This window comes from Anastrepha ludens, chromosome 6 (assembly GCF_028408465.1).
Source record: "Anastrepha ludens isolate Willacy chromosome 6, idAnaLude1.1, whole genome shotgun sequence".
Classification (NCBI taxonomy): Eukaryota; Metazoa; Arthropoda; class Insecta; order Diptera; family Tephritidae; genus Anastrepha; species Anastrepha ludens.
In genome coordinates, this window is record NC_071502.1 from 112,854,270 (window position 1) to 112,875,262 (window position 20,993).

The 20,993-nt window shown below is 37.9% G+C and overlaps 4 protein-coding genes and 1 non-coding gene across 10 annotated transcripts; 4 read left to right on the top strand and 1 right to left on the bottom strand.

Annotated features, from left to right (window-relative positions):
* Positions 1–20: 20 nt before the first annotated feature.
* On the top strand, positions 21–672 carry LOC128868842 (transmembrane protein 234 homolog). The gene is made up of 3 exons (XM_054111385.1): positions 21–145; positions 198–500; positions 569–672. Exons 1-3 carry the CDS (start codon positions 130–132, stop codon positions 643–645), a joined length of 396 nt encoding a protein of 131 aa, XP_053967360.1. The 5' UTR covers positions 21–129; the 3' UTR covers positions 646–672.
* On the bottom strand, positions 673–6,536 carry LOC128868840 (uroporphyrinogen decarboxylase). The gene is made up of 5 exons (XM_054111380.1): positions 6,358–6,536; positions 1,754–2,038; positions 1,527–1,685; positions 1,155–1,454; positions 673–1,098 (listed from the first exon to the last, which is right to left on the bottom strand). Exons 1-5 carry the CDS (start codon positions 6,370–6,372, stop codon positions 787–789), a joined length of 1,071 nt encoding a protein of 356 aa, XP_053967355.1. The 5' UTR covers positions 6,373–6,536; the 3' UTR covers positions 673–786.
* Positions 6,537–7,569: 1,033 nt separating this feature from the next.
* On the top strand, positions 7,570–11,240 carry LOC128867532 (death-associated protein 1). 6 transcript variants are annotated; one of them, XM_054108814.1, is made up of 5 exons: positions 7,601–7,702; positions 9,467–9,694; positions 9,784–9,866; positions 10,220–10,308; positions 10,423–11,240. In XM_054108814.1, exons 3-5 carry the CDS (start codon positions 9,821–9,823, stop codon positions 10,576–10,578), a joined length of 291 nt encoding a protein of 96 aa, XP_053964789.1. In that variant the 5' UTR covers positions 7,601–7,702; positions 9,467–9,694; positions 9,784–9,820; the 3' UTR covers positions 10,579–11,240. The 6 variants fall into 6 exon arrangements, with proteins under 6 accessions (XP_053964792.1, XP_053964789.1, XP_053964791.1 ...); XM_054108813.1 differs by lacking the exon at positions 7,601–7,702 and adding an exon at positions 9,268–9,385; XM_054108817.1 differs by lacking the exons at positions 7,601–7,702; positions 9,467–9,694 and adding an exon at positions 7,570–7,594.
* A 1,050-nt stretch (positions 11,241–12,290) lies between these two features.
* On the top strand, positions 12,291–12,377 carry Trnastop-uca (transfer RNA opal suppressor (anticodon UCA)). The gene has a single exon. It is a non-coding gene; the product is annotated as a tRNA-Sec (tRNA).
* A 4,365-nt stretch (positions 12,378–16,742) lies between these two features.
* Positions 16,743–17,402, top strand: LOC128868017 (coiled-coil domain-containing protein 103). Its single transcript, XM_054109719.1, has 2 exons — positions 16,743–17,059; positions 17,138–17,402. Exons 1-2 carry the CDS (start codon positions 16,911–16,913, stop codon positions 17,238–17,240), a joined length of 252 nt encoding a protein of 83 aa, XP_053965694.1. The 5' UTR covers positions 16,743–16,910; the 3' UTR covers positions 17,241–17,402.
* Positions 17,403–20,993: the final 3,591 nt, after the last annotated feature.

Here is a 20,993-nt window from a genome sequence, read left to right on the forward strand (position 1 = left end):
TTCCGTTCGTTGCATATATATAAATTTACGCCGTACAGCGTCATCTAGCGTTCACATTCAAGAACCACTATAAACAGCTGTATTTGAAATGTAAATAAACAAAGATAAACTCCGCATATTTTCTCGAAAATGATAAACACGGTTTGTAAGTTTTTTTTATATTTACAAAGTCATAAATTATCACAAATATCCCGTAGTGTCGCTTTTAGGGGTTGGTCTGTTATGGGGCGCAACGAATCCTTTCATACGTCTTGGTAGCGCAGGCATTGACAATGTGGACACTGGATCTCGATGGCTTAATCTATGGCAGGAGCTTCGTATGATAGGCACAAGACTCCATTACTGGATACCGTTTCTGTTAAATCAATTGGGCAGCGTTTTATACGTGTGGACCCTGCAACACATCAACATAACCATAGCTGTACCAGTGGCAAATTCATTGGGCTTTGCTTTTACAGCTCTTACGGGGTATTTATTGGGAGAAAAACTGCCCGGAAAATGTAAATAAAGCAAATACATTTAGTACACAAGGGCATACATATATTTCTATGCAATTTTTTATTTGCAGCGGTCATGATCGGTACCCTATCGGTCTGCTTTGGCAGTTCACTGATGTTGTACGACAAAATTGGAATCGAAACATAGGCCATACTCTCGTACATAAATAAAATGTTTTCTTTATAATTTTAGCAACCTAACAATCGAATCTTTTATTTGCTGCAACACAATAAGTTGCTATTAGAAAAATTTACAATGTTAAAGTATTGTTCCATATCACCACAATGTTTAAAGTGCTTTATGCACAGCATCGACTAACGTTTCCATGCTTACGATAGGCGTTTGCGGTGTAATGCCATGCCCCAGATTAGCAATATAGCGTTCTTTTCCAAATTTTCGCACCATTTCTGTAGTTAGTGCACGTATTTCTTCGGGAGTTTTATACATATCCTGTGGATCCAGATTCCCTTGAAGTGTGATATTGGGACCAACTTCTTTTCGTGCCTCAACTGGATCCATGGTCCAATCTAAGCCTATAACATCATACCCTAAAGCGGCTTGTTCTTTCAATGAATGGCCCGCCCCTTTAGCGAAAATTGTCTGTGAAGTAAACAATATTTTAAAATAAAGGCTCATGAACCCAATATAGTACATACCAACGGCACAACTGGTATCGACTGCTGCTTTAAGCGCTCATATAATTTATCCCGAATTTCCTTTATGTAAGGCACTGACCATTTGATAAAATCTCCCTTGCTTAAATGCTCCGCTGATGATTCGAAAATTTGCAATAACTGTGCACCAGCTTTCACTTGCATTTCCAAATAATCGACAATTGCAGTTGTCAACATGCTCAATAGTTTTGTCGCATCGTCGGGATAGTCTGTTAGCCAAGCTTTTGATTTAGCCATTGTTTTACTGCCTCCCCCCTCAATCATGTATCCCATCAAAGTCCACTGGCAGTCGGCAAAATTTTCAACATAATTAAATGTACATATTTATTTGTTATTATGCTGATATAAACTTACGGGTGCACCAGTGAATCCTATGAGCGGCACACGACCCTCCAGCATGTGACGCATCATTGTAATAGCATCACCCACATATGTCAAACGTCCCACCGCGCCTTCCGGAGTGAGTTTAGCTAAGTCCCCAGGTGTTTGTAATGGCTCAGGAAATACAGGTCCCTTTAATCGGATACAGGAAATGTTAGCAAATGCACATTTTCTTTACTCACTTTACTTATTACACTTACCACACCCGCGTGCATTTCTACTGTCATGCCAAGCGCTTGAGGTATCACCAGAATGTCCGAAAATATAATAGACGCATCCAAATCGAATCGTCTCAGCGGCTGCATTGTTACCTCACAAGCCAATTCGGGTGTGCGACAAACGGTAAAGAAATCGTGTTGCTTGCGCACCTCTTGGAATTCGGGTAAATAACGTCCAGCCTGACGCATGACCCAGACAGGCACTCGGTCAACGAGTTCTCCACGAGCTGCTCGCAACAGGTTGTCATTTTTTAATGGCGGAAAGTTCTAAAAAAAAATAAAAATATTTACATATACAGGGTGGCTGATGAAAGCCGCTACCAAAAAAAAAATTGAATAACTTTTTTTCTTTTTAAGTTATCTGTTCCATTTTTGTTTTAATTTGCAGATTGATCTTTAAAATTTATTAAAATGGATAACTGGGATACGCAAACAAGAATTTGGATAGTCCGCCGCTATCACGCACTGGAGTCCGTAGTTTTGGTACAGAGAGAGTACAGGCGGATGTTTGGCGGCGATCCCCCGAGCAGATGGACCATAATGAGACTGGTGAATAATTTTGCTGAGCAAGGAACAGTCGCAAGAAGGCCTTATCATCGAAACCCACCAGTTCGGACGGAGGAAACGATCGCTGCTGTAGCTGCAGCTATACAAAGCAATCCAAGGGGTTCAACAAGAAGCTTATCTGCTCAACTTGGTGTCAGCCGACAGTCTTTGCAAACAATAATGCACAAAGATTTAGACTTATTTCCCTACAAAATTCAAATGGTTAACAAACTGAATGCAGCAGACTTGCCGATTCGCTTGGAATTTTGCCAGAAGATCCTGCAAATGGTGGAAGAAGGCCAAAACATGTTAAACTGCCTTTTTATGTCTGATGAGGCCCATTTCGATTTAAACGGCAATGTGAACAAACAAAATTGTCGAATATGGAGTATTTCTAACCCACAGATACTCCACGAGACGGAATTGCATCCTCTTCGCGTGACAGTGTGGTGTGCGGTTTCTTCACGCTGTATTGTCGGGCCTTATTTTTTTGAAGAAAATGGTCACACTGTTACGGTTACTGGAGACCGTTATTTGAAAATGCTGAAAGAATTTTTCTATCCAGAACTACGCCGAAAGAGAATTCCTTTCAACTCTGTGTGGTTTCAACAAGATGAGGCAACGTCTCACATAGCCCAGACTGTTATGACAGAGTTGCGACGAAAATTTCCCAATAAACTGATTTGAAGAAACTCCGAATTTCGTTGGCCCCCCAGGTCGCCTGACCTTACTGCACCTGACTTTTTCTTGTGGGGTTTATGTAAACAAGAAGTTTATAAAACAAAGCCAACAAATTTGGATGAACTAAAACAATCCATTCGGGCAACAATTGCGGCTATTCCTGTCGCAACTCTCAAAGCAGCAATGAACAACTTTTTACTAAGATGCCGCACTTGTGTCAACGAGCATGGGGGGCATTTAAATTCAATTATTTTTATTTAAAACTAGTTAAACTACATTTAATAAAATTTAATGACCTTCAACTTGAAAAAAAAAAATAAATGAATTCCATACACTAAAAAAAAAGTTATTTGAGTTTCTTAATGTAGCAAAATTCATCAGCCGCCCTGTACCTATATAAGACGGTATTAATTTTACATGGCATTAGTATAGTACATCTCCGTATTCTTCGATTTGTACATACGTGTGAAATAACATCATGCTCTATTGTAGTGATGGACAAACTCAGCACATTTGCACTGTGCAGCAGCGTGTGCTTCTGCGTGCGTAAAAGTGCTAGATGAAGGGGGATAACAAAGCACAGGGAAGAAACAGAAAAATTGAGCGAGTTGTGTATGTGTTTGTACCCTGAATGAGAGAGCAATTATTCATGAATTCTTACCAGGGATGCCAACTTTTAGCTTCATATCAAGAAATTTCTAAAAAAATAGGTTTTTTTGGTACATTTTTCTTCAATAACTAAATTTAATACATATTACACTTTCTATTATAATAATGAATTAAGATAATGAACAACAATAAACAAGCAATTAAACATATCAAAAGTTCGCGTAATTCTGTTTTTTAATTGCTAGATGTAAAGAAAATTACGACCTCTGAAAACATTTAATTTGAGATTAAATTAAAATCTTACATATTGGAAAGCAATGTCAGTTAAATCTTCAATAATATTGATCACTGCATATACTGACGAATCTGTAAATTATTCACACTTATGTTATGATTACTTAAATGATTTTTAAGATCGGATATATTTTTTTAAATTGAGCTAAGAAATCCCGAAAGTCAATTCTTTTAGCAAATTACTTTATAAAACAGCAAACTCTCTTCAGCTACCGAAGTTTGTCGAATGTTTCAGAATTTTTAGCTACTGAATGATACCATTTTTTCTTTTATTTTTCATAAAAAGTGGACGTGATTGATAACTAATTTCGCCCATCTAAATCCAATACACTCTGATATGCACAACTGCAAATAAAAATAAACAACCAAGAGTATATATTTATGTATATGAATCATGAATAATAAAATCAACAATGCCCAAAATTGATTCCCACATTTAACAACTGCGGCAACTCTTACTCATAAGTTTTGACATTTCATAAATAAAATCAGTTTTTTCGTGATTTCTTCATTTTTCGACGATATTTTTTCAGACCGTAAGTTACATATTATTGTCGCATAAAAAACCACTAATATTAAGTGTATTTGTATGGTGTGGATGCAGTGAAAGTGCTGAAAATTCTATTTAAAAATTTGAAACGGCGAACGTCAAAACAAAGTGCACAGTGCTCAACTGCCGACAAAAACATAAATTTATTTCTAATGTGTAATATATTACTCTGTTTTAACTTTTAATTTAGATAAACAAAGTTAAATAAAATATTAAATATAAAACATTTGGTTCAGCATGACCTCAAATAAAAGAACATTGTTAAATTTTAATCCGAAATGGAGTGAAACTTGTAGACTATGTAGACGGAGAATCACAATGCCTTGTATGTGAAAAACGTGTGGTGTGTAAGGTTTTTAACATAAAGAGACATTATGAGCTGCACAGGAGTGATTATGATGAATATGTAGGAAAAGAAAGAAAAAGTATATACAAATCCTTAAGTCTAAACGAAGAGCCCGATTCGATGTGCCAAATTACAGAATGTCGGAAAAATTCAAATTATTAAAATTTTTTTTTAATTTCTTAGGAAAGCGAAGATTACGTTGTAGATGCAAAGCGTGCAACTTATGAAATCGCGTTAAACCTTGTTCGTGAGAATCGTGCATTTTCGGATGGCGAATCGGTGAAGTCTTGTATATTAAAAGCAGTAGGAATTTTGTCCCATTATCTCGTAGAACTATAAGCAGACGAGTAGATGAAATGGCGGAAATTACAGAATCGCAGTTAAAAGAGCGTATAAAATCATTCACAGCGATTTCATTGGCAATTGACAAAAGTACAGATATATCCGACATAGCCCAATTAGCGATTTTTATCCGAGGAGTTGATGCCCACCTAAATATATGTGAAGAACTTTTGGACATTATTCCAGTGACAGGGACGACTAAAGGTGAAGATTTATTTCAATGTGTTAATGAATGTACGGAACGTATGGGTGTATCATGACGAAAAGTGGTTTGCGTTGCCACCGATGGTGCGAAATCCATGAGCGGATGCAAACAAATTTCTCTAATCATTTTTGTGTACTTTGTCATACTGTGCGCATTGCCATATGCGTGTGATTTGAATTTGAGAGCAACTAAGTACTCACCAAGAATACCCACTCTGCTATGATAATTTCCTCAATGTTTTTTGAAAAAATCATATATATTTTTTTTTTAATGGAAACATGTACAAATTGTTCTTTTTAACAAAATAAAATGTATAACATCCATTGTTTAAATAAAATATGGCTGGTTGAGATTACTGTTCGATGTTGTGACCAGCATTCTTTAAAAAAAAAACGCACTAACATAAAAACATACGATATACATACATACTTATATGTAAACGAAGACAATTTTTTCATTCAGAAAAATATACACCGATTTGTCAGTGCAAATTTATCTCCACATAGTTTAGCAACTATGAAACTTTGACATGCGAATGTTCAAACTTCTTGATTATAAAATCGCCTATGCTTCTTGGTTACAAAAATTATAAAAGTAAATAAAATAGAAAATTAAAGAGACCAAAAGCATTTTATTATTTAATATGAACGATCACCACTTCGAAATCCCTTAACATGAAATGAAGTCCCCTTATCAGGTAACTTTACTATTGGCAAAGCTTCACTCTCTTTTTTACAAACACATATGCGTTGCTCAGAAGTGATTAATATACGTACACGCCTATTGCTTACCCTTCTGATGTAAGTTTGTCGCCCCCCGCTCTGCTGCGAGCGTGCCACGCTGCTGCCTGTCCCTACTCTATTGCACGCGTGCTGCTAACAATTATTAAAATATATAGCAATTTTGTTAAATCACGATGCATTGCTAATTTTTTATTTCTAAATCTTTGACCTTTAATGTAACCCATGATGTAATTTATTCCATACTGTTTGAAAAAACTTCCTTTAACTTGCCTTTGTGTCTTTCATTTTCCTTTGTGAGTTGATTAGTTTTCCACTATATATTATATTTTTTATTGGTGTAAGCTAATTCCTTCACTTTAGTCTTGTTAAAAGTAGAACATATAATATATTGGCCGGCAAACATAAATTGCACCACTTTGCTTATCAACTTTTATTTTCTTTTTGGAAAAGTTGCAGGGTTGTATTGGAGAAGTACTTAAATATGCAAGTACACAAAAACTGAGGAACTGAAATGTTTACTACTTCTATGGCCGTGGTTACATGATGTACACAATGCAAATATGTGGCAAACATCAAACCGTTACTTGACTCTCAGCAAATTTGAAGGTATCAGCAAAATTGTTTGATTTATTAGGGGTTACGACGGGAAAATACCCATTTGGTCCCCCGCCTCTTTTAAAAAAAGGGGTATGAGGGGGGGTAGAGGGGGTATTCTACTATCTAAAAGTGAAAACCTCACTGGCCGGAGGCTTATAGTTTTCACTATATTATGAATATATGATATATATATATACATATATATATTTAAAAAAAAAAGAAAAAAAAAGCGCCGCAGGCGAAAATTTGGAATAAAAAATCGCGCGATTTTTTATTCCAAATTTTCACTATATTATGAATATATGGTATATATATATACATATATATATTTAAAAAAAAAAGAAAAAAAAGCGCCGCAGCCGAAAATTTGGAATAAATGCTGTCCACAGTATTTTTGCGTAAAACTTTCTTCTGCGTAGGCGGCCTTCGGCCGCACTTCAAAAAAATAACCCTCATCAGTCCAACTCCGGCTAGGCAATCCACAGTATTTTTGCGTAGTATTCCTTTTCGCGTGGGCGGCCTTCGGCCGCGCTTCAAAAAAATAACCCTCATCAGTCCAACTCCGGCTACGCAATCCACAGTATTTTTGCGTAGTATTCCTTTTCGCGTAGGAATTTTACGTGAAGCTGAACTGTATTTCGAAAATCATATCGATATTGTATTTATATGTATTTATGAACTCAATATATACACCTTAGAGGTTGTAAACCCCCATTCCCTCATTATTCTAACAAAAAAGAGTGTGTGGAAATTATGTTCCTATGTTGCTTCGTTTTCAATCGCATTCTATTCTTTTATTATTTTTGCTTCTGGCAGCACTCCATTCAGCCATGCTTTTCAGTTATTGTAAATTTAGCTGGCGCGTCAAGTGTTTGCAAGTTATAAATGCAATTTAAATTGTTAATTTATGGTATATATCAATAAAAAGAGTTAAAAACGTGTGTGTATGTTAATGTAGTTTGAATATTTATTAAAATAAATGTGATAAGTGCACTTATTGTATCAAAATTTGGTGAAGGTAAAAGACAAATTTTATCAACAAATAACTTAAAAACTATTATTAACTGAATAGTGTTGGTGCTAGTTTTAGCAAAATAAGCACGAAATCAACATCTCCTGTGAATTTCATTGGAAAATTCGTAATATTTCTCTCAAAACAAGTGATGGGATACTGCATGGAGTCGGAGCCGTTACGACAGCTGTTTGCTTACGGCAGAGGTTAGCAAAAACTGAAATTGCATTGGTGCTGTGTGAAAATATCAACGCAGCCACTATTCAGGTTACTTCGTTACCGTCTGAGTAGTGAACAATTCTACTGACAAAATCCCTGTGACTTAACAGCCAAAGTTACTCTTAAAATTTACTTCGGAAGGCCAAACTTTGTGTTCTATCATCTGCGATAGTTACTCACAAATGGATATGTGGGGTTACAACATTAACCTATCCCATAAATTTTTAAGAAATGCAATTTGAAAATCAAAATAAAGGGGCTTCGTGACGTCTTAAATGAAAGGAATATATATCAAGACAAGCCAACAAAAAAAGTTACGTGCATAATCTACATAAATTAAAAAAATAAAACGTGATTTTTATTAATGAAGTATGCACATATGCAGCCGTTTTAAAAAAGTGGATTAGTTTCTGTCAGCGATCAAGTCCTTTCACATTTGCTTCGCACATTTAAGTTGACAGTTAAGATAAAATTATACATTTATATGAAGACGTTCATATAGTCGAGGCTGAACGCCTAGCATAAAGTTGTGCAACAGACACATGGGAAAAATAAACTTTCCGCATAACACCATAAAGGTGGAGGCCCCATGCAGGCTGGACTTGCTTGCTTGGCTTCGATAACGGTAATAAAAGAAAAGATCGACACTAAAATATATGAATCGAGGCCAAATGGCAGCTTTGCTTGAAGCACTTGAAGTACGGCGAAAGTTTCAAATACCTCAATGTTCTATTTACAGTGCTTTTGACATTAGGAATTGAACACCCCGGTCACTCATTTAAATTGATTTGGTTTAGCTTCATTTGCGAATTTTATGTTTTAGAAAGAGTGGAAGGGAAACCGAAAAAATTGTAAGCACCCTCTGTATTTGGAGTAGTAGTAAAAAAATTGGAATCGGTCGGAGCGCTACTTGGGAAATTATTCATGTGTACGAATTTTAGCAGATAGTCGAGTAATAATGCAAAAACAACAAGGAACTGAAACTCTTGAAATATAGACTAGCGTCACTGTAAGAACTCAAAGAGCTTGGTTTTTACAAATAATGAGGCAATTAACGCAGCTGTTACGTGCCCCAAATATATAAAAAGGGAAAATGGTTTCAAACTACTTTGATTGGCACTTTATTTTCTACATTTTTACTAAAGAAAAAATAGCAAAATGTTTTCACAGCTTCTAGTTAGCATCAAGAATAAAAAATGTATTATGTATTATTGAATATGGCTAACATCTCTGTTTACCTTTTCCTTTTACGAATCATCTTTCAAGCGCCAGAGAACGTTAAATATAGAGAATTCTCACGAGCTACGACAGAGAACGTTAATGTATTTAACGTTCTCTGCAAGTTGTCACAGCCAAGCAAAACAAGTATAGCAAGCAAAGCCGGCCTGCACTGGGCTAGCACCTTAAGTGATTTTTCGAGTCTCTGGACGGTGCGTAGCAGAATGGAAACATAACATAACTGAAAAACACGTATGAAGACAAAAACAACACACTAAAAATCAAATAAATATTGCTTTTTTGTTTAAACTCTTTTTCCAAATCATACGAAAGAGGTGTTTGAAGTACAACCAGATTAAAATCTGAAAAGAAAAAGTGCTTTCGTGTCACACAAAAATACGACTACAGTTCAACGCAACAACAAATTCCTATACACCAATACCAACTCCGCCATCCAATCAGAGCGGCCAGAAGCAGAAGTTGTTTGTACTTGTAGGAAAATTCTAAAAATACCCATAAAACAGTAAACAGTAGAGAAGTAAAGGTAGAAATAAAAAGCAGGTGCGTAATTTATAAAAGGCAAATAAGTGTAAATTAGTTGTTCTAAAATGAGTAATTATTACCAATTGTTACCTTTTATGTGATTTTAGGTGCATTCGGAATCAAATAGTATTTTGTAAGTGGAAAATGGCAGATGAGCAACCAAATCTTGTAGCTGGACATCCACCAGCAGGTACGTACAGTTAGTTTCTCTTTAAATTAATTATGCACGTTGATACGTGCATATGAGGGAATAACAGGCAGATGAAGGAAAAATATGCGCAGTAAGTGAGGTAAATCAATGAAGTAGAAATCGGGCGTGTGAAACGTCCTTGAGTTATGTTGTTAGTGATAGAGTCGGGAGCGGCTGATTGCACCGCTAATATTTGTATGTGTGCATGCATATGCATACGTGGAATTCTTTGTTACAAATGTGATAACAACTTTTAGTAGGAAATATCGATAAGGTTTTTTTATTAAGTTTTGATAGCTTATAAGACTAGAAAACACTTTTTACGACTAAATTTTACTATCCTCTTTTTACAGTCAAAGCGGGTGGCATGCGCATTGTGCAACACAAAGCTCCTAACGCAGAGCGTCCGGCCAAGGATGCCGAAGATTGCACTGGATTGACGGTAAATAATTTGAATAGTTATATATATATATATATATACATATATGTATGTATATGTACTTATACATATGAGGAAGTGTGCCTTTATTGATACGCATATGCATTTTAATTTTAGCAACCAGTTGCTGTCAACAGCATGTCTGTGAGTGGTGCACCAGTTAAGGGTAATATCGATTATACGCCACAGGCGGCACAGGTGGCACATTCACCCAAACCACCTTCGTTTGTTGCCCAGAAACCTCAAATAAATATTCAACAACCGCGTAAATGAGTGATCGCTACGCGTTCCTGTCGTTCAAAGCCTCAGCAACATCAATCACAACAACAAATACAACCACGACAAGAAATTCAACCACAACAGGAACAGCAAACACATTCCAATTCTAAAGTGCAGAATCAGAAGAAAGTTCATTCACAGCGTCAACAAAAAAAGCGAGATGCGTAAAATACAAGAATACAATTTTTTTATGGATTATCACATTATGATGAATAGATATTTACTAACTTTGTAAAACAAAAAAGAATAAGCATTTAGATTTATTGCTACACACTGATGAGAAGTAGAAAACTAATATTACAGTAACTTTGGTGGCTTCAAATTTATGAATTCAAGCAGTATAATTCCATCAAAATTTTAAGCTGTTACTTAAATGCTTTTCATCTCCACTATTTTATTCAAATTAAGTTATGTGAAGCACTTTCTTCTACAATTTGCACCAATTAAATTGAACATATACATACATATTGCGCCGAATTCAACTAAGCAAAACTTTCAATATTAAAGGGATTTAGTTTTAGTAATATATACAGCTTTTTTTTTTTTAATTAATTTCATTCCAGTTGCAATAATCTTCAAATAATTCTTTAAGCACCCATTTTTGTAAAACAAATACAAATAAAAAATGATTTTTTAAAGTATTGTCACGAAATCTACTTTTTATGCAATTATTATTTTTAAACAAAAATGTATTAGGCATGACTTGGACTTGGTTAAATACAGTGCGGAGAATACATATACATACATATGTATGTATTTAGGTTAGGTTAGTTAGCGTGAATGACATTAAACCATGCATAAACCTTTTGGTGCCTAGCGATACCAGATGGAGACGGACCTCTATGAATACTGAAAGTAGACATTATGTAGGATGTCAACGCTTATATGTATTTACTTTTGAACCAAAAAACATGGTGAATATTTAATCGAATTGATTGATGGTTGGTTGGTAGATTGGTTGGGTTAAGTGGTGATTCGTTCAGAATCCAATTAGCACTTTTGCACCATTTTGTTGCCACATCCTCGTTAGCAGCTTGTTTACCAGTTATTTGCATCATGACTATATCCAGTCTGTGCAGTTCAGGAGCCTTATCAGGTTGTTCAGTTGTTCGAGACTCTTGAAAAGCGGTTTGCCCAGGGTTAACATTCTGTCCTTCCATGGGGCAGGACATTCGCAGAGGAAATGGAAAATTGTTTCCTTTTTCTCCGGTTGTATGGAACTGTGACAGTATAAGTTTTGAGGGGATGCCCATTTTGGCTGCTTGTTCTATTTGAGAAATTTTGAGAACAAAAATTAATATTTTTTTGGTTTAGTTCAATTTTTATATTTTTCGCCTTGCTATCGCTTTCAGTGTAGTTCACGAGTGAAATGTATCAACTTTCACTTTTGGAAAGAGGTTGATGGGAAGCTAGACCCAGCAAACCATAAGATATGAGAAACGGACACATAATAGATTCATACACACACGTGCGGCCGCACATATATATAAAATATATTCACATAGTGTAAGTGCATCTAGTAAATTAGTAGGGTATTGCAATATAAATGATATTAGGTATGCAGTTCTTTATAATCTTATCTTATTTACAAGTTAGAGTATCGCAGTGTTATATAAACTTTCGTTCACGACCGCGAAATCTGTAATTCATAGATGCATTTTCTTCACATTGTCAATTTAAATTGTGACGTCTGACTTAAATTAATTGCCTCTCTGAGCTTCGGTGGTCCGGGGTGCAGACTTCAAATCTGTAGTCGATTAACGTCGAAGTGGTTCGATTCCACCTGAGGGGCGGACGATAGCGCTAAAATTTACGTTTAATGTTTTTACCACCAACAAAAAAAAAAAAAAACGTTGAAATTTTATGAACTGCTTAAAATTTTAGAAATTATTTTAATTTTCTTATAATGCGTGTTCCTATTAACACTAATCAACGCTGTAAGTGTCCTTGGTATTTGAGAGAACTCAACCATCTGAAGGACCTTAAAGAGAGATAAATATTTGAAAAAGTTCAATTTATCGAAAGATCCAGGATTCTATGACTTATAATCTACCTATAAATGAGGCGTATCTCATGTCCTCACGATCGTGTTTTTTAATAAAAAAAGGAGCCAAATTCACAGGAAACATGCTGTTTCGACAGGTTGGGTCCAGAGGGAGAGGGGGGTTAGATGAGTCGGTTTGAGGGGGCATGTGAAAGGTGGTTAGTGTCGTGCGGGGTACCTTCACATGCCGGACATGTGTTTGGTATGTCGGGGTCAATTCTGGATAAGTAGGAGTTTAACCTGCTACAATATCCAGAACGTAATTGTGCCAATGTTACACGAGTCTCACGGGGAAGCTGGAGCTCCTCATCTGCGATAGGTGGTGGTTGGACTCCGATTACGGCATTCACAGGACGGGAGTTCATGAAGGTGGTAACGGTCTCCCGGTGAATGTCGTTTATTGACTGTCTAAATACTGTCCGGTCCAGTAGGTTTCGGTCAGTTTTGTCCTGGAGTTCGTCAGCGTAGTCAAGGAGGTGTCTCCTGATGTGCCTGGGAGGCGGCTCAGGCTCAAGCAGGTGTCTGCAGGGGTGAAACCTGCGGTAACACCCTAGCAGGAACTGCTTGCTGAGCAATTTGTTGTGCTCCGCAACTGGGAGCATTTGTGCCTCGTTGTGTAGATGTTGGATGGGTGACATCAGGAGGCACCCGGTCGCTGTCCGAATGGCGGTATTTTGACATGTCTGAAGCTTTGTCCACTGCGAATCACTAGTTCCAGACGACCAGACAGGCGCAGCATAGTTTAGAATCGGCCGGCCAATTGCCTTAAATGTCGAAAGCAACAGTTCTTTGTCTTTGCCCCAAGTGCTGCCGGCCAGCGATTTGAGGACCTTGTTGCGATTTTGGACTTTAGTGGCAATTGCGGTTGTATGCGCAGAGAAGGAGAGCAAGCTGTCGAAGGTTACACCCAAAATTTTGGGGTTATTTACAGTCGGAATTGGTGTGTCATCGACTTTTACCTTAAGGGACAGCTTGACCTCCTTTGTCCAGGTGGGGAAAAGGGTCGCCGTGGACTTGGTGGGGGAAAGTTGGAGATTCCTCGCAGTGAAAAAGCGAGAAAGGTCGGTGAGGTAGTTGTTCACTTTGGAACACAGGCCATCGATGTCATTGCCCGACGCCATTATCGAGCAATCGTCAGCGTATGAGATCAGGGAATCTCCCGCTGGTGGTTGGGGGAGCTTCGAGATGTAGAAGTTAAAAAGCAAGTTAAAAAGCAGGGGATGGGAAGAGCGGCGAAGGTGTCCTCGGTGAATTCCGTGAAGCCGGCCCAATTAGCTTTTTTAGGTCTCTCAATCGAGACGATAATGGGCAAGTGGTCTGATGCAAGCGATAGCATAGATCGCCACGTTATGCTATTTATCAGACCTGCACTAGCTATTGTTAGGTCAGGCGAGCTGCTACAATTGCCCACTACCCTGGTGGGGGCGTCGTTGTTCACAGTGCTGAATGTCGAGTCGTCTATCTGCTCTGCCAATTTCTGTCCCCTACGATCATTTGGCAGGCTTGAATGCCAAATATCGAGATGCGCATTAAAGTCACCTACAACCAATCGGTTTTCACCTCTGATGAGCGCACCTATATCAGGGTGATATCCTGCCGGGCACCAGGTGACAGGGGGTATATATACGTTAAAAATTTCGAGCTCGGAATCGCCTGACCGGACAGCTATGCCTTGACATTCTAAGGTGCTGTCCCTGCGGTCGATTCCTTCATCAATGAGACTATACTGCACTGTGTGGTGGACTATAAACGCTAGGCCACCACCATTGTCTCGCTCGCGATCGTGTCTGTGCACGTTGTAGCCATCCCTGGTGATCAGAGATGACCTGGCGTGCAACTTTGTTTCTTGGACCGCAGCTATCTTAATACTGTGCCGACTCATAAAGTCAACTATCTCGTCGACCTTACTCGTAAGTCCGTTGCAGTTAAACTGGAGAAGCTTAAAGCTTCTCGGTGAGGTCTGTGTAATTCGGGGGGTGAGGGACGCGTGGGGTTGTCTACGTTGGACATGCTGCGCAATCCACTGTTGTTGTTGCGGCCTGATGGTGGTGGGCGGCCGCGCCTCCGGGGGCGGTAGTGGGTGCAGAGCTCTGCAGCAGGGGGCAACGTAGGCAGTTGTCCACTCACGGGTGGTGCGTAGGCCGGAACATCTCCGAAAATGGCACCAGCCACTGCAGGAATTGCATTGGACTGGTACCAGATTCCGAGGTATTGCGGTTTGACACACGGAACAGACGGTACGGGGGACCAGGAGCTGCTGGTTTGTCCCCGCACTGGGGTTCGAGCAGGAAGGGATGGGAGGGGTTGAAGGGGAGTTGTGTTGCTCCGATAGGCTCCTCACCGTAGAGGTATGGGTTGTGGTGGCGGTTGGTAATGCCGGCCTATCAGGGGGTGTAGTCGCCGTGGAGGCATCAGACGCCTGTTGGCGGGAGCAACACGTGGCCACATACCGTGTGGACCACTCCCTGTGCGACTTAAGGGGGGAAGCTGGTCTAGAATTTTGAAAAAATCGAAAAATTTTTTTTTGTCTTAAAAGGTGCTTTAGGGTCTTAGAAATAATATACCAAATGAGGGATGCCAGCAAAAATGTCTAAATGCCCAAATTTTTCATTCGACGTCAGTGCCTCACAGGTATGCCCCGAACGCTACTTACAACTTTAAACGCGTTTTTCTCGAAATCACTTTTTTTAAACTGGCCGAAGACATAACTCGAACAAATCTTTACCGATTCTTACGAAATTTTGACAATACATTCGAAATACCATTCTCCGGAGACGTACGTAGGATTTTTTATTTATATTACATAGTTTTTTTTTTAATCAACAATTTTATGTCGTTCTTTATAGTGAAAATTGTAACTTTTTGTTCAAACGTGCACCATTTCGCGAAAAAACAAAATATCGAAAAAATCCTACGTACGTCTCTTTCTGTTGTTATATAGAAACTAAAAAAATTTTATTTTTTGATCCAGGACAAAAATTAAGGAGTTTACGTCTTCGGCAATGGACCCACTAGAAAAAAAGGCGCCTTAGGAGAACTGCTGGACAGCGGCCATTTTGAAATTAATTCAGACGAAAAATTTTGTATTTGTACCATGAAAGCTATATTATTAAACCTATTTCACAGATTTTCGATTGATTCCTTTGTTGAGTCAAAATAAATTCATAAAATATGCCCATTTTTTGCGCTCTAGACCAGCTTCCCCCCTTAAGGCCTGAACAGGTCTTAAGGTGGCTCCACCCGTTGCACTTATTGCACCTAACCGAAATGGAGTTCGGGTGGAGCCGTTTATGGCAGACGCAGCAGTAGAATACTTCTGGCCCAGGGTTGGATTCGACTCCAGCTCTGAGGAGAAGTATTTGGAGCAGGATTGCTGCGAGAGTTTGCTCCTGTGACGTAAGGGGTGGGGTGATATACGATACACTAGACAGGGCTAGTGTACTGGGCCGGCAGTCCTTGGTCGGGAAGAAAAACCCGAGTCATTCCGGTAACGTAGAACCGGCTGCCATGGGATCTGACTGAAGCGGATACACTGGCGGGTATTAGGAATCTGAAAATGTTTTCACAGACAGATATTGTTGGATTTTCTGTTAGTCTGTTAAAAATCTTTCCATCGTTTATGAAGCCACTTACAGCAATATTCAACTAATCTCTTCATATCTGCTGGCGTTAGTTAGTTAGGTTTTTAGGAGGAATTTTTTCATGGCAAAAAACACTCGGGGGTCAATGTCTGGCGAGGAGCGACCGCTAAAAACAAAAAAAAAAACAAAAAACATTTTCTATATTAGTGTTTCGAACCTGTGCACTTCCGAATGGTTGTCACGCAATAACACATTCGGCTACGGTGGTAAAATTATACATTTAATTTTATTTGTAACCGTTTGTAAGAAATGTTGCAGGTCTCTAAGAATTACAAATTCCTAGACAAATTCTAAATAAATAAATATTATTTTAGAAATCTCTATGTATGTAAATGTATAGATATTTTTGTTTGTAATAAAAAAGCACTCGTTAAAGCGCTATTCGCCATTTTGTTTTGCTATAGAAATGCAAAGTTCGTTTGACAATTTCCCTTTCTAACGGCTGACACCATTTGCTATAAGCGCGCACAATGAAACACAGTTTGGGCGCCGTTGTAGTAACGAATACCATTTCATTACTAAGTAACATTTCGGGATCGATCAAACAATTGAATAATGATTGGAAAATAAGGTATAGACATATTAAGACTTCAAGCATTGGTTTTGTTTGAAAACATTTCTCACAATTAAAAACGTCCACAATGTCGCAAATCGATAAAATTACACCGGAAGAGTTGCTGAGACTTCGCGCCGATTGTTTGGAGCGTCTACACGAGTCAAAACTCTATGAATTGCGTAATGATGCTAAGTTACGTGCTGTGAGTACGACTCAAACCTATGATGAATTCAAGTGAGTAAATTTAGTTTGTAGTTATCAATTATCTAGAAATCTGAAGTATGAAATACATGTTTTCTTCTTTTTGGGCAGGGATATTGTGGATGCGGCACATTTGCAGCCGATAAGCAGGCAGGATAAAAGGAATGCGAAGACGAAGAATCGCCTGTGGAATTCAGCAGCACGCGAAGAATAATTGGAATGAAAACTAACATACACCCAGGGTCGTGCACATATGTATGTCTGTATATGTACTACGTTTGTATGTTCTTGTGTAAATATTTCTTATAAATTTCTTATGTATTTATTCTTAATGCAAAATTGCGGAAACTATACGCCGTTGGGGGCATCAGAAATATATGAGTTTTTCTATGCATTTATGGGTATACAAAATAATGATTATAATTGAACAAAAAATGCGGTTTGTATTAAAAAAAAATCGTTATGTCCTAATCAAGGCGCATTCATTGTGGTGGCACTAGACCCACAACACTGTTCACACACTCGGCTGATTTGCCAACACCACCTTTAATAGATTCGCCTTGCTCCTAATTGAAAAACTTGTTGATTGTTTTGAGAGTGTACCAATCCACTTCAGTGCCGGCTCCCATTGATGTAGTGGATTCATCTATAATTCGAGATTCATAGCGATCCATACACTTTTTTGCTCTTGTTAAGATAATTTGGTTCTGTATGACCTGTAGCCCAGAAGAACTTTGATGATGCTAATGGCCTTTTGGGCCTTTACGTGACACGTGGGACTTTTATCGTCTGGTTTGAGAACATACAATACTTCACACTACATCACTTTTTCTGAACACAATTGTTGTTGTGATAATAGGGGTGCTTGTTTTTACAGTATATTACAACGAAGTTTTTGATAATTTTGATGCTATATTTTCGGAGGTGGCTAAGACCCGATTTACACGAGGAGACATCTGGAAGGGAGCCACTGGAAATTCTCTTTTCATGTCTCATTCGCGGCCACACGGGCAAAATTGTTTTCGGCAACATTTTGACATTTAATGCTTTAGCATCGTCTGGTTCGGATGTATTCTCGCATGCGCTTACATGTAAAGCGGAAAACGTTCGTCAACAATTTCTTAAATATATGAATGAAAAATGCAAACTGGTTAAATAATAAATAATATGTTGTTTTTTATTTAAATATATTTATAAATAGTTGTACTTGAATAAAAAAAAATAAATTAAAAATACTTCATACATAAATAATTAACTTAAAATTAACTTGAGTATCTAGAAATGCGGGGAAAATTAGAATTCAACATAAACATGCCCCATAATATAATTTAAATTATACCTACTTTACTAGCAAAAATAATCGTGCATTTCCCAAGCAGTGTTCGGATGTTTGTCATCTTTGTTATCTTCCGTTTGCTTGAAAACCAACATATAACTCAGAACCTTCTCCCACAAAAGAAGAAAACAAATGAAGCAACTGTCAAAAATTGCTTTAAGATTGGAAATACGAATAAGAAGAGCAAAGCGTGTCGCCAGTACAGGAGACAAATTCCCTTCTCTCTTCCGCGACCGTCCTTCACCCCCAAACAAAATGTTTCCCTTCCAGATGTCTCCTCGTGTAAATGGGCACTAACAAAACAAAGCAGAATAGAATCTTGACATAAACACATAAATTATAACTGACGAGGCTGTAGACGGAATTACAGGGTGGCTGATGAATTTTGCTACATTAAGAAACTCAAATAACTTTTTTTTTAGTGTATGGAATTCATTTATTTTTTTTTCAAGTTGAAGGTCATTAAATTTTATTAAATGTAGCTTAACTAGTTTTAAAAATAATTGAATTTAAATGCCCCCCATGCTCGTTGACACAAGTGCGGCATCTTAGTAAAAAGTTGTTCATTGCTGCTTTGAGAGTTGCGACAGGAATAGCCGCAATTGTTGCCCGAATGGATTGTTTTAGTTCATCCAAATTTGTTGGCTTTGTTTTATAAACTTCTTGTTTACATAAACCCCACAAGAAAAAGTCAGGTGCAGTAAGGTCAGGCGACCTGGGGGGCCCAACGAAATTCGGAGTTTCTTGAAATCAGTTTATTGGGAAATTTTCGTCGCAACTCTGTCATAACAGTCTGGGCTATGTGAGACGTTGCCCCATCTTGTTGAAACCACACAGAGTTGAAAGGAATTCTCTTTCGGCGTAGTTCTGGATAGAAAAATTCTTTCAGCATTTTCAAATAACGGTCTCCAGTAACCGTAACAGTGTGACCATTTTCTTCAAAAAAATAAGGCCCGACAATACAGCGTGAAGAAACCGCACACCACACTGTCACGCGAAGAGAATGCAATTCCGTCTCGTGGAGTATCTGTGGGTTAGAAGTACTCCATATTCGACAATTTTGTTTGTTCACATTGCCGTTTAAATCGAAATGGGCCTCATCAGACATGAAAAGGCAGTTTAACATGTTTTGGTCTTCTTCCACCATTTGCAGGATCTTCTGGCAAAATTCCAAGCGAATCGGCAAGTCTGCTGCATTCAGTTTGTTAACCATTTGAATTTTGTAGGGAAATAAGTCTAAATCTTTGTGCATTATTGTTTGCAAAGACTGTCGGCTGACACCAAGTTGAGCAGATAAGCTTCTTGTTGAAACCCTTGGATTGCTTTGTATAGCTGCAGCTACAGCAGCGATCGTTTCCTCCGTCCGAACTGGTGGGTTTCGATGATAAGGCCTTCTTGTGACTGTTCCTTGCTCAGCAAAATTATTCACCAGTCTCATTATGGTCCATCTGCTCGGGGGATCGCCGCCAAACATCCGCCTGTACTCTCTCTGTACCAAAACTACGGACTACAGTGCGTGATAGCGGCGGACTATCCAAATTCTTGTTTGCGTGTCCCAGTTATCCATTTTAATAAATTTTAAAGATCAATCTGCAAATTAAAACAAAAATGGAACAGATAACTTAAAAAGAAAAAAAGTTAGTCAATTTTTTTTTGGTAGCGGCTTTCATCAGCCACCCTGTATTTGGAGTTTTTTTATTTTTTCTCTTTTTTTCAACTTTGACATCATTTTTACATATTATCCGATATTGAGGATGTTTTTTAGTACACTACTGTTATAGAAAATAAAATTTTGCGTAGAATGAGCCATATTTGACTGTAATTGAATTAAAATTCATAGAGTTGTGTGAGTTTTAAAATTTAATTTTTTTGTCTAATTTTGTATGTACGTATATCTGAGCTAAATTGGAATAAGGGCGCGTTTCGAAGCATGAAAATGATAACAAGTGTCAGTATAAACACATCATATTTTTTGGAGTATAGATATACAGTACAGTGCTGCACTATACAGTTTGGTACGGTGCGGTACGGTGCAGTACACAGCGGAACTGGTTCCAAACTTAAAAATGCATTGGAAACGGCTCTTTGGAGTTTAGTATGGCACTGTACAGTATAGTACGGTACACTTTAGTACAGTACAGTATAGTATATTAAGGAACAGTACATTAAATACAGGTTTAAAATTTTAGGAGATGTCGGGAAAAACTAATCTTGATTTCAAAAATGTTTGCTAGACCTGCTCCGTTCGTGAGAGTAATCACTTGTTTTACGTTTCAAGGACCAGCAATAATCAGCAAGTATGTTGCTCGAGTTCTTCCCTTGAAAACGTTTTTCGGACATATTGCATTCCATTTTTTCGTACGCACTCAAAAACTATTTGACGACTTCAACATAATCAGAGCTCTTTTTATTTCCAAGGAACTTCTCACACAATGATTTAAAACTTTCCCATGCCCGTCTTTCCACTGCACTGAGCTTACTCGTAAATTTCTCATCTCGCATGAGTTTTCGAATCTGAGGCCTGACAAGGATCCCTAAAATTATAATGAACTGTAAACTACTATTAAAAAATATGAGAATAATGTGTTACCTCCATCATCAGCAATGAGTTGAACTTCCTTCAATTCATGA

What these genes read in the sequence shown, in the direction of transcription:
- LOC128868840 (XM_054111380.1), bottom strand. An exon ending in TAGAAATGCACGCGGGTGTG is followed by an intron (nt 1,686 to 1,753) that starts GTAAGTGTAATA and finishes ATCCGATTAAAG; the next exon opens with GGACCTGTATTTCCTGAGCC. An exon ending in TAGGATTCACTGGTGCACCC is followed by an intron (nt 1,455 to 1,526) that starts GTAAGTTTATAT and finishes GCCGACTGCCAG; the next exon opens with TGGACTTTGATGGGATACAT.
- LOC128868842 (XM_054111385.1), top strand. An exon ending in AGAAAAACTGCCCGGAAAAT is followed by an intron (nt 501 to 568) that starts GTAAATAAAGCA and finishes TTTTATTTGCAG; the next exon opens with CGGTCATGATCGGTACCCTA.
- LOC128868017 (XM_054109719.1), top strand. Translation starts at nt 16,911, where the DNA reads ATGTCGCAAATCGATAAAATTACACCGGAAGAGTTGCTGAGACTTCGC. An exon ending in CAAACCTATGATGAATTCAA is followed by an intron (nt 17,060 to 17,137) that starts GTGAGTAAATTT and finishes CTTTTTGGGCAG; the next exon opens with GGATATTGTGGATGCGGCAC.
- LOC128867532 (XM_054108811.1), top strand. Translation starts at nt 10,013, where the DNA reads ATGTTGTTAGTGATAGAGTCGGGAGCGGCTGATTGCACCGCTAATATT. An exon ending in TGGAATTCTTTGTTACAAAT is followed by an intron (nt 10,107 to 10,219) that starts GTGATAACAACT and finishes CTCTTTTTACAG; the next exon opens with TCAAAGCGGGTGGCATGCGC. An exon ending in AAGATTGCACTGGATTGACG is followed by an intron (nt 10,309 to 10,422) that starts GTAAATAATTTG and finishes TTTTAATTTTAG; the next exon opens with CAACCAGTTGCTGTCAACAG.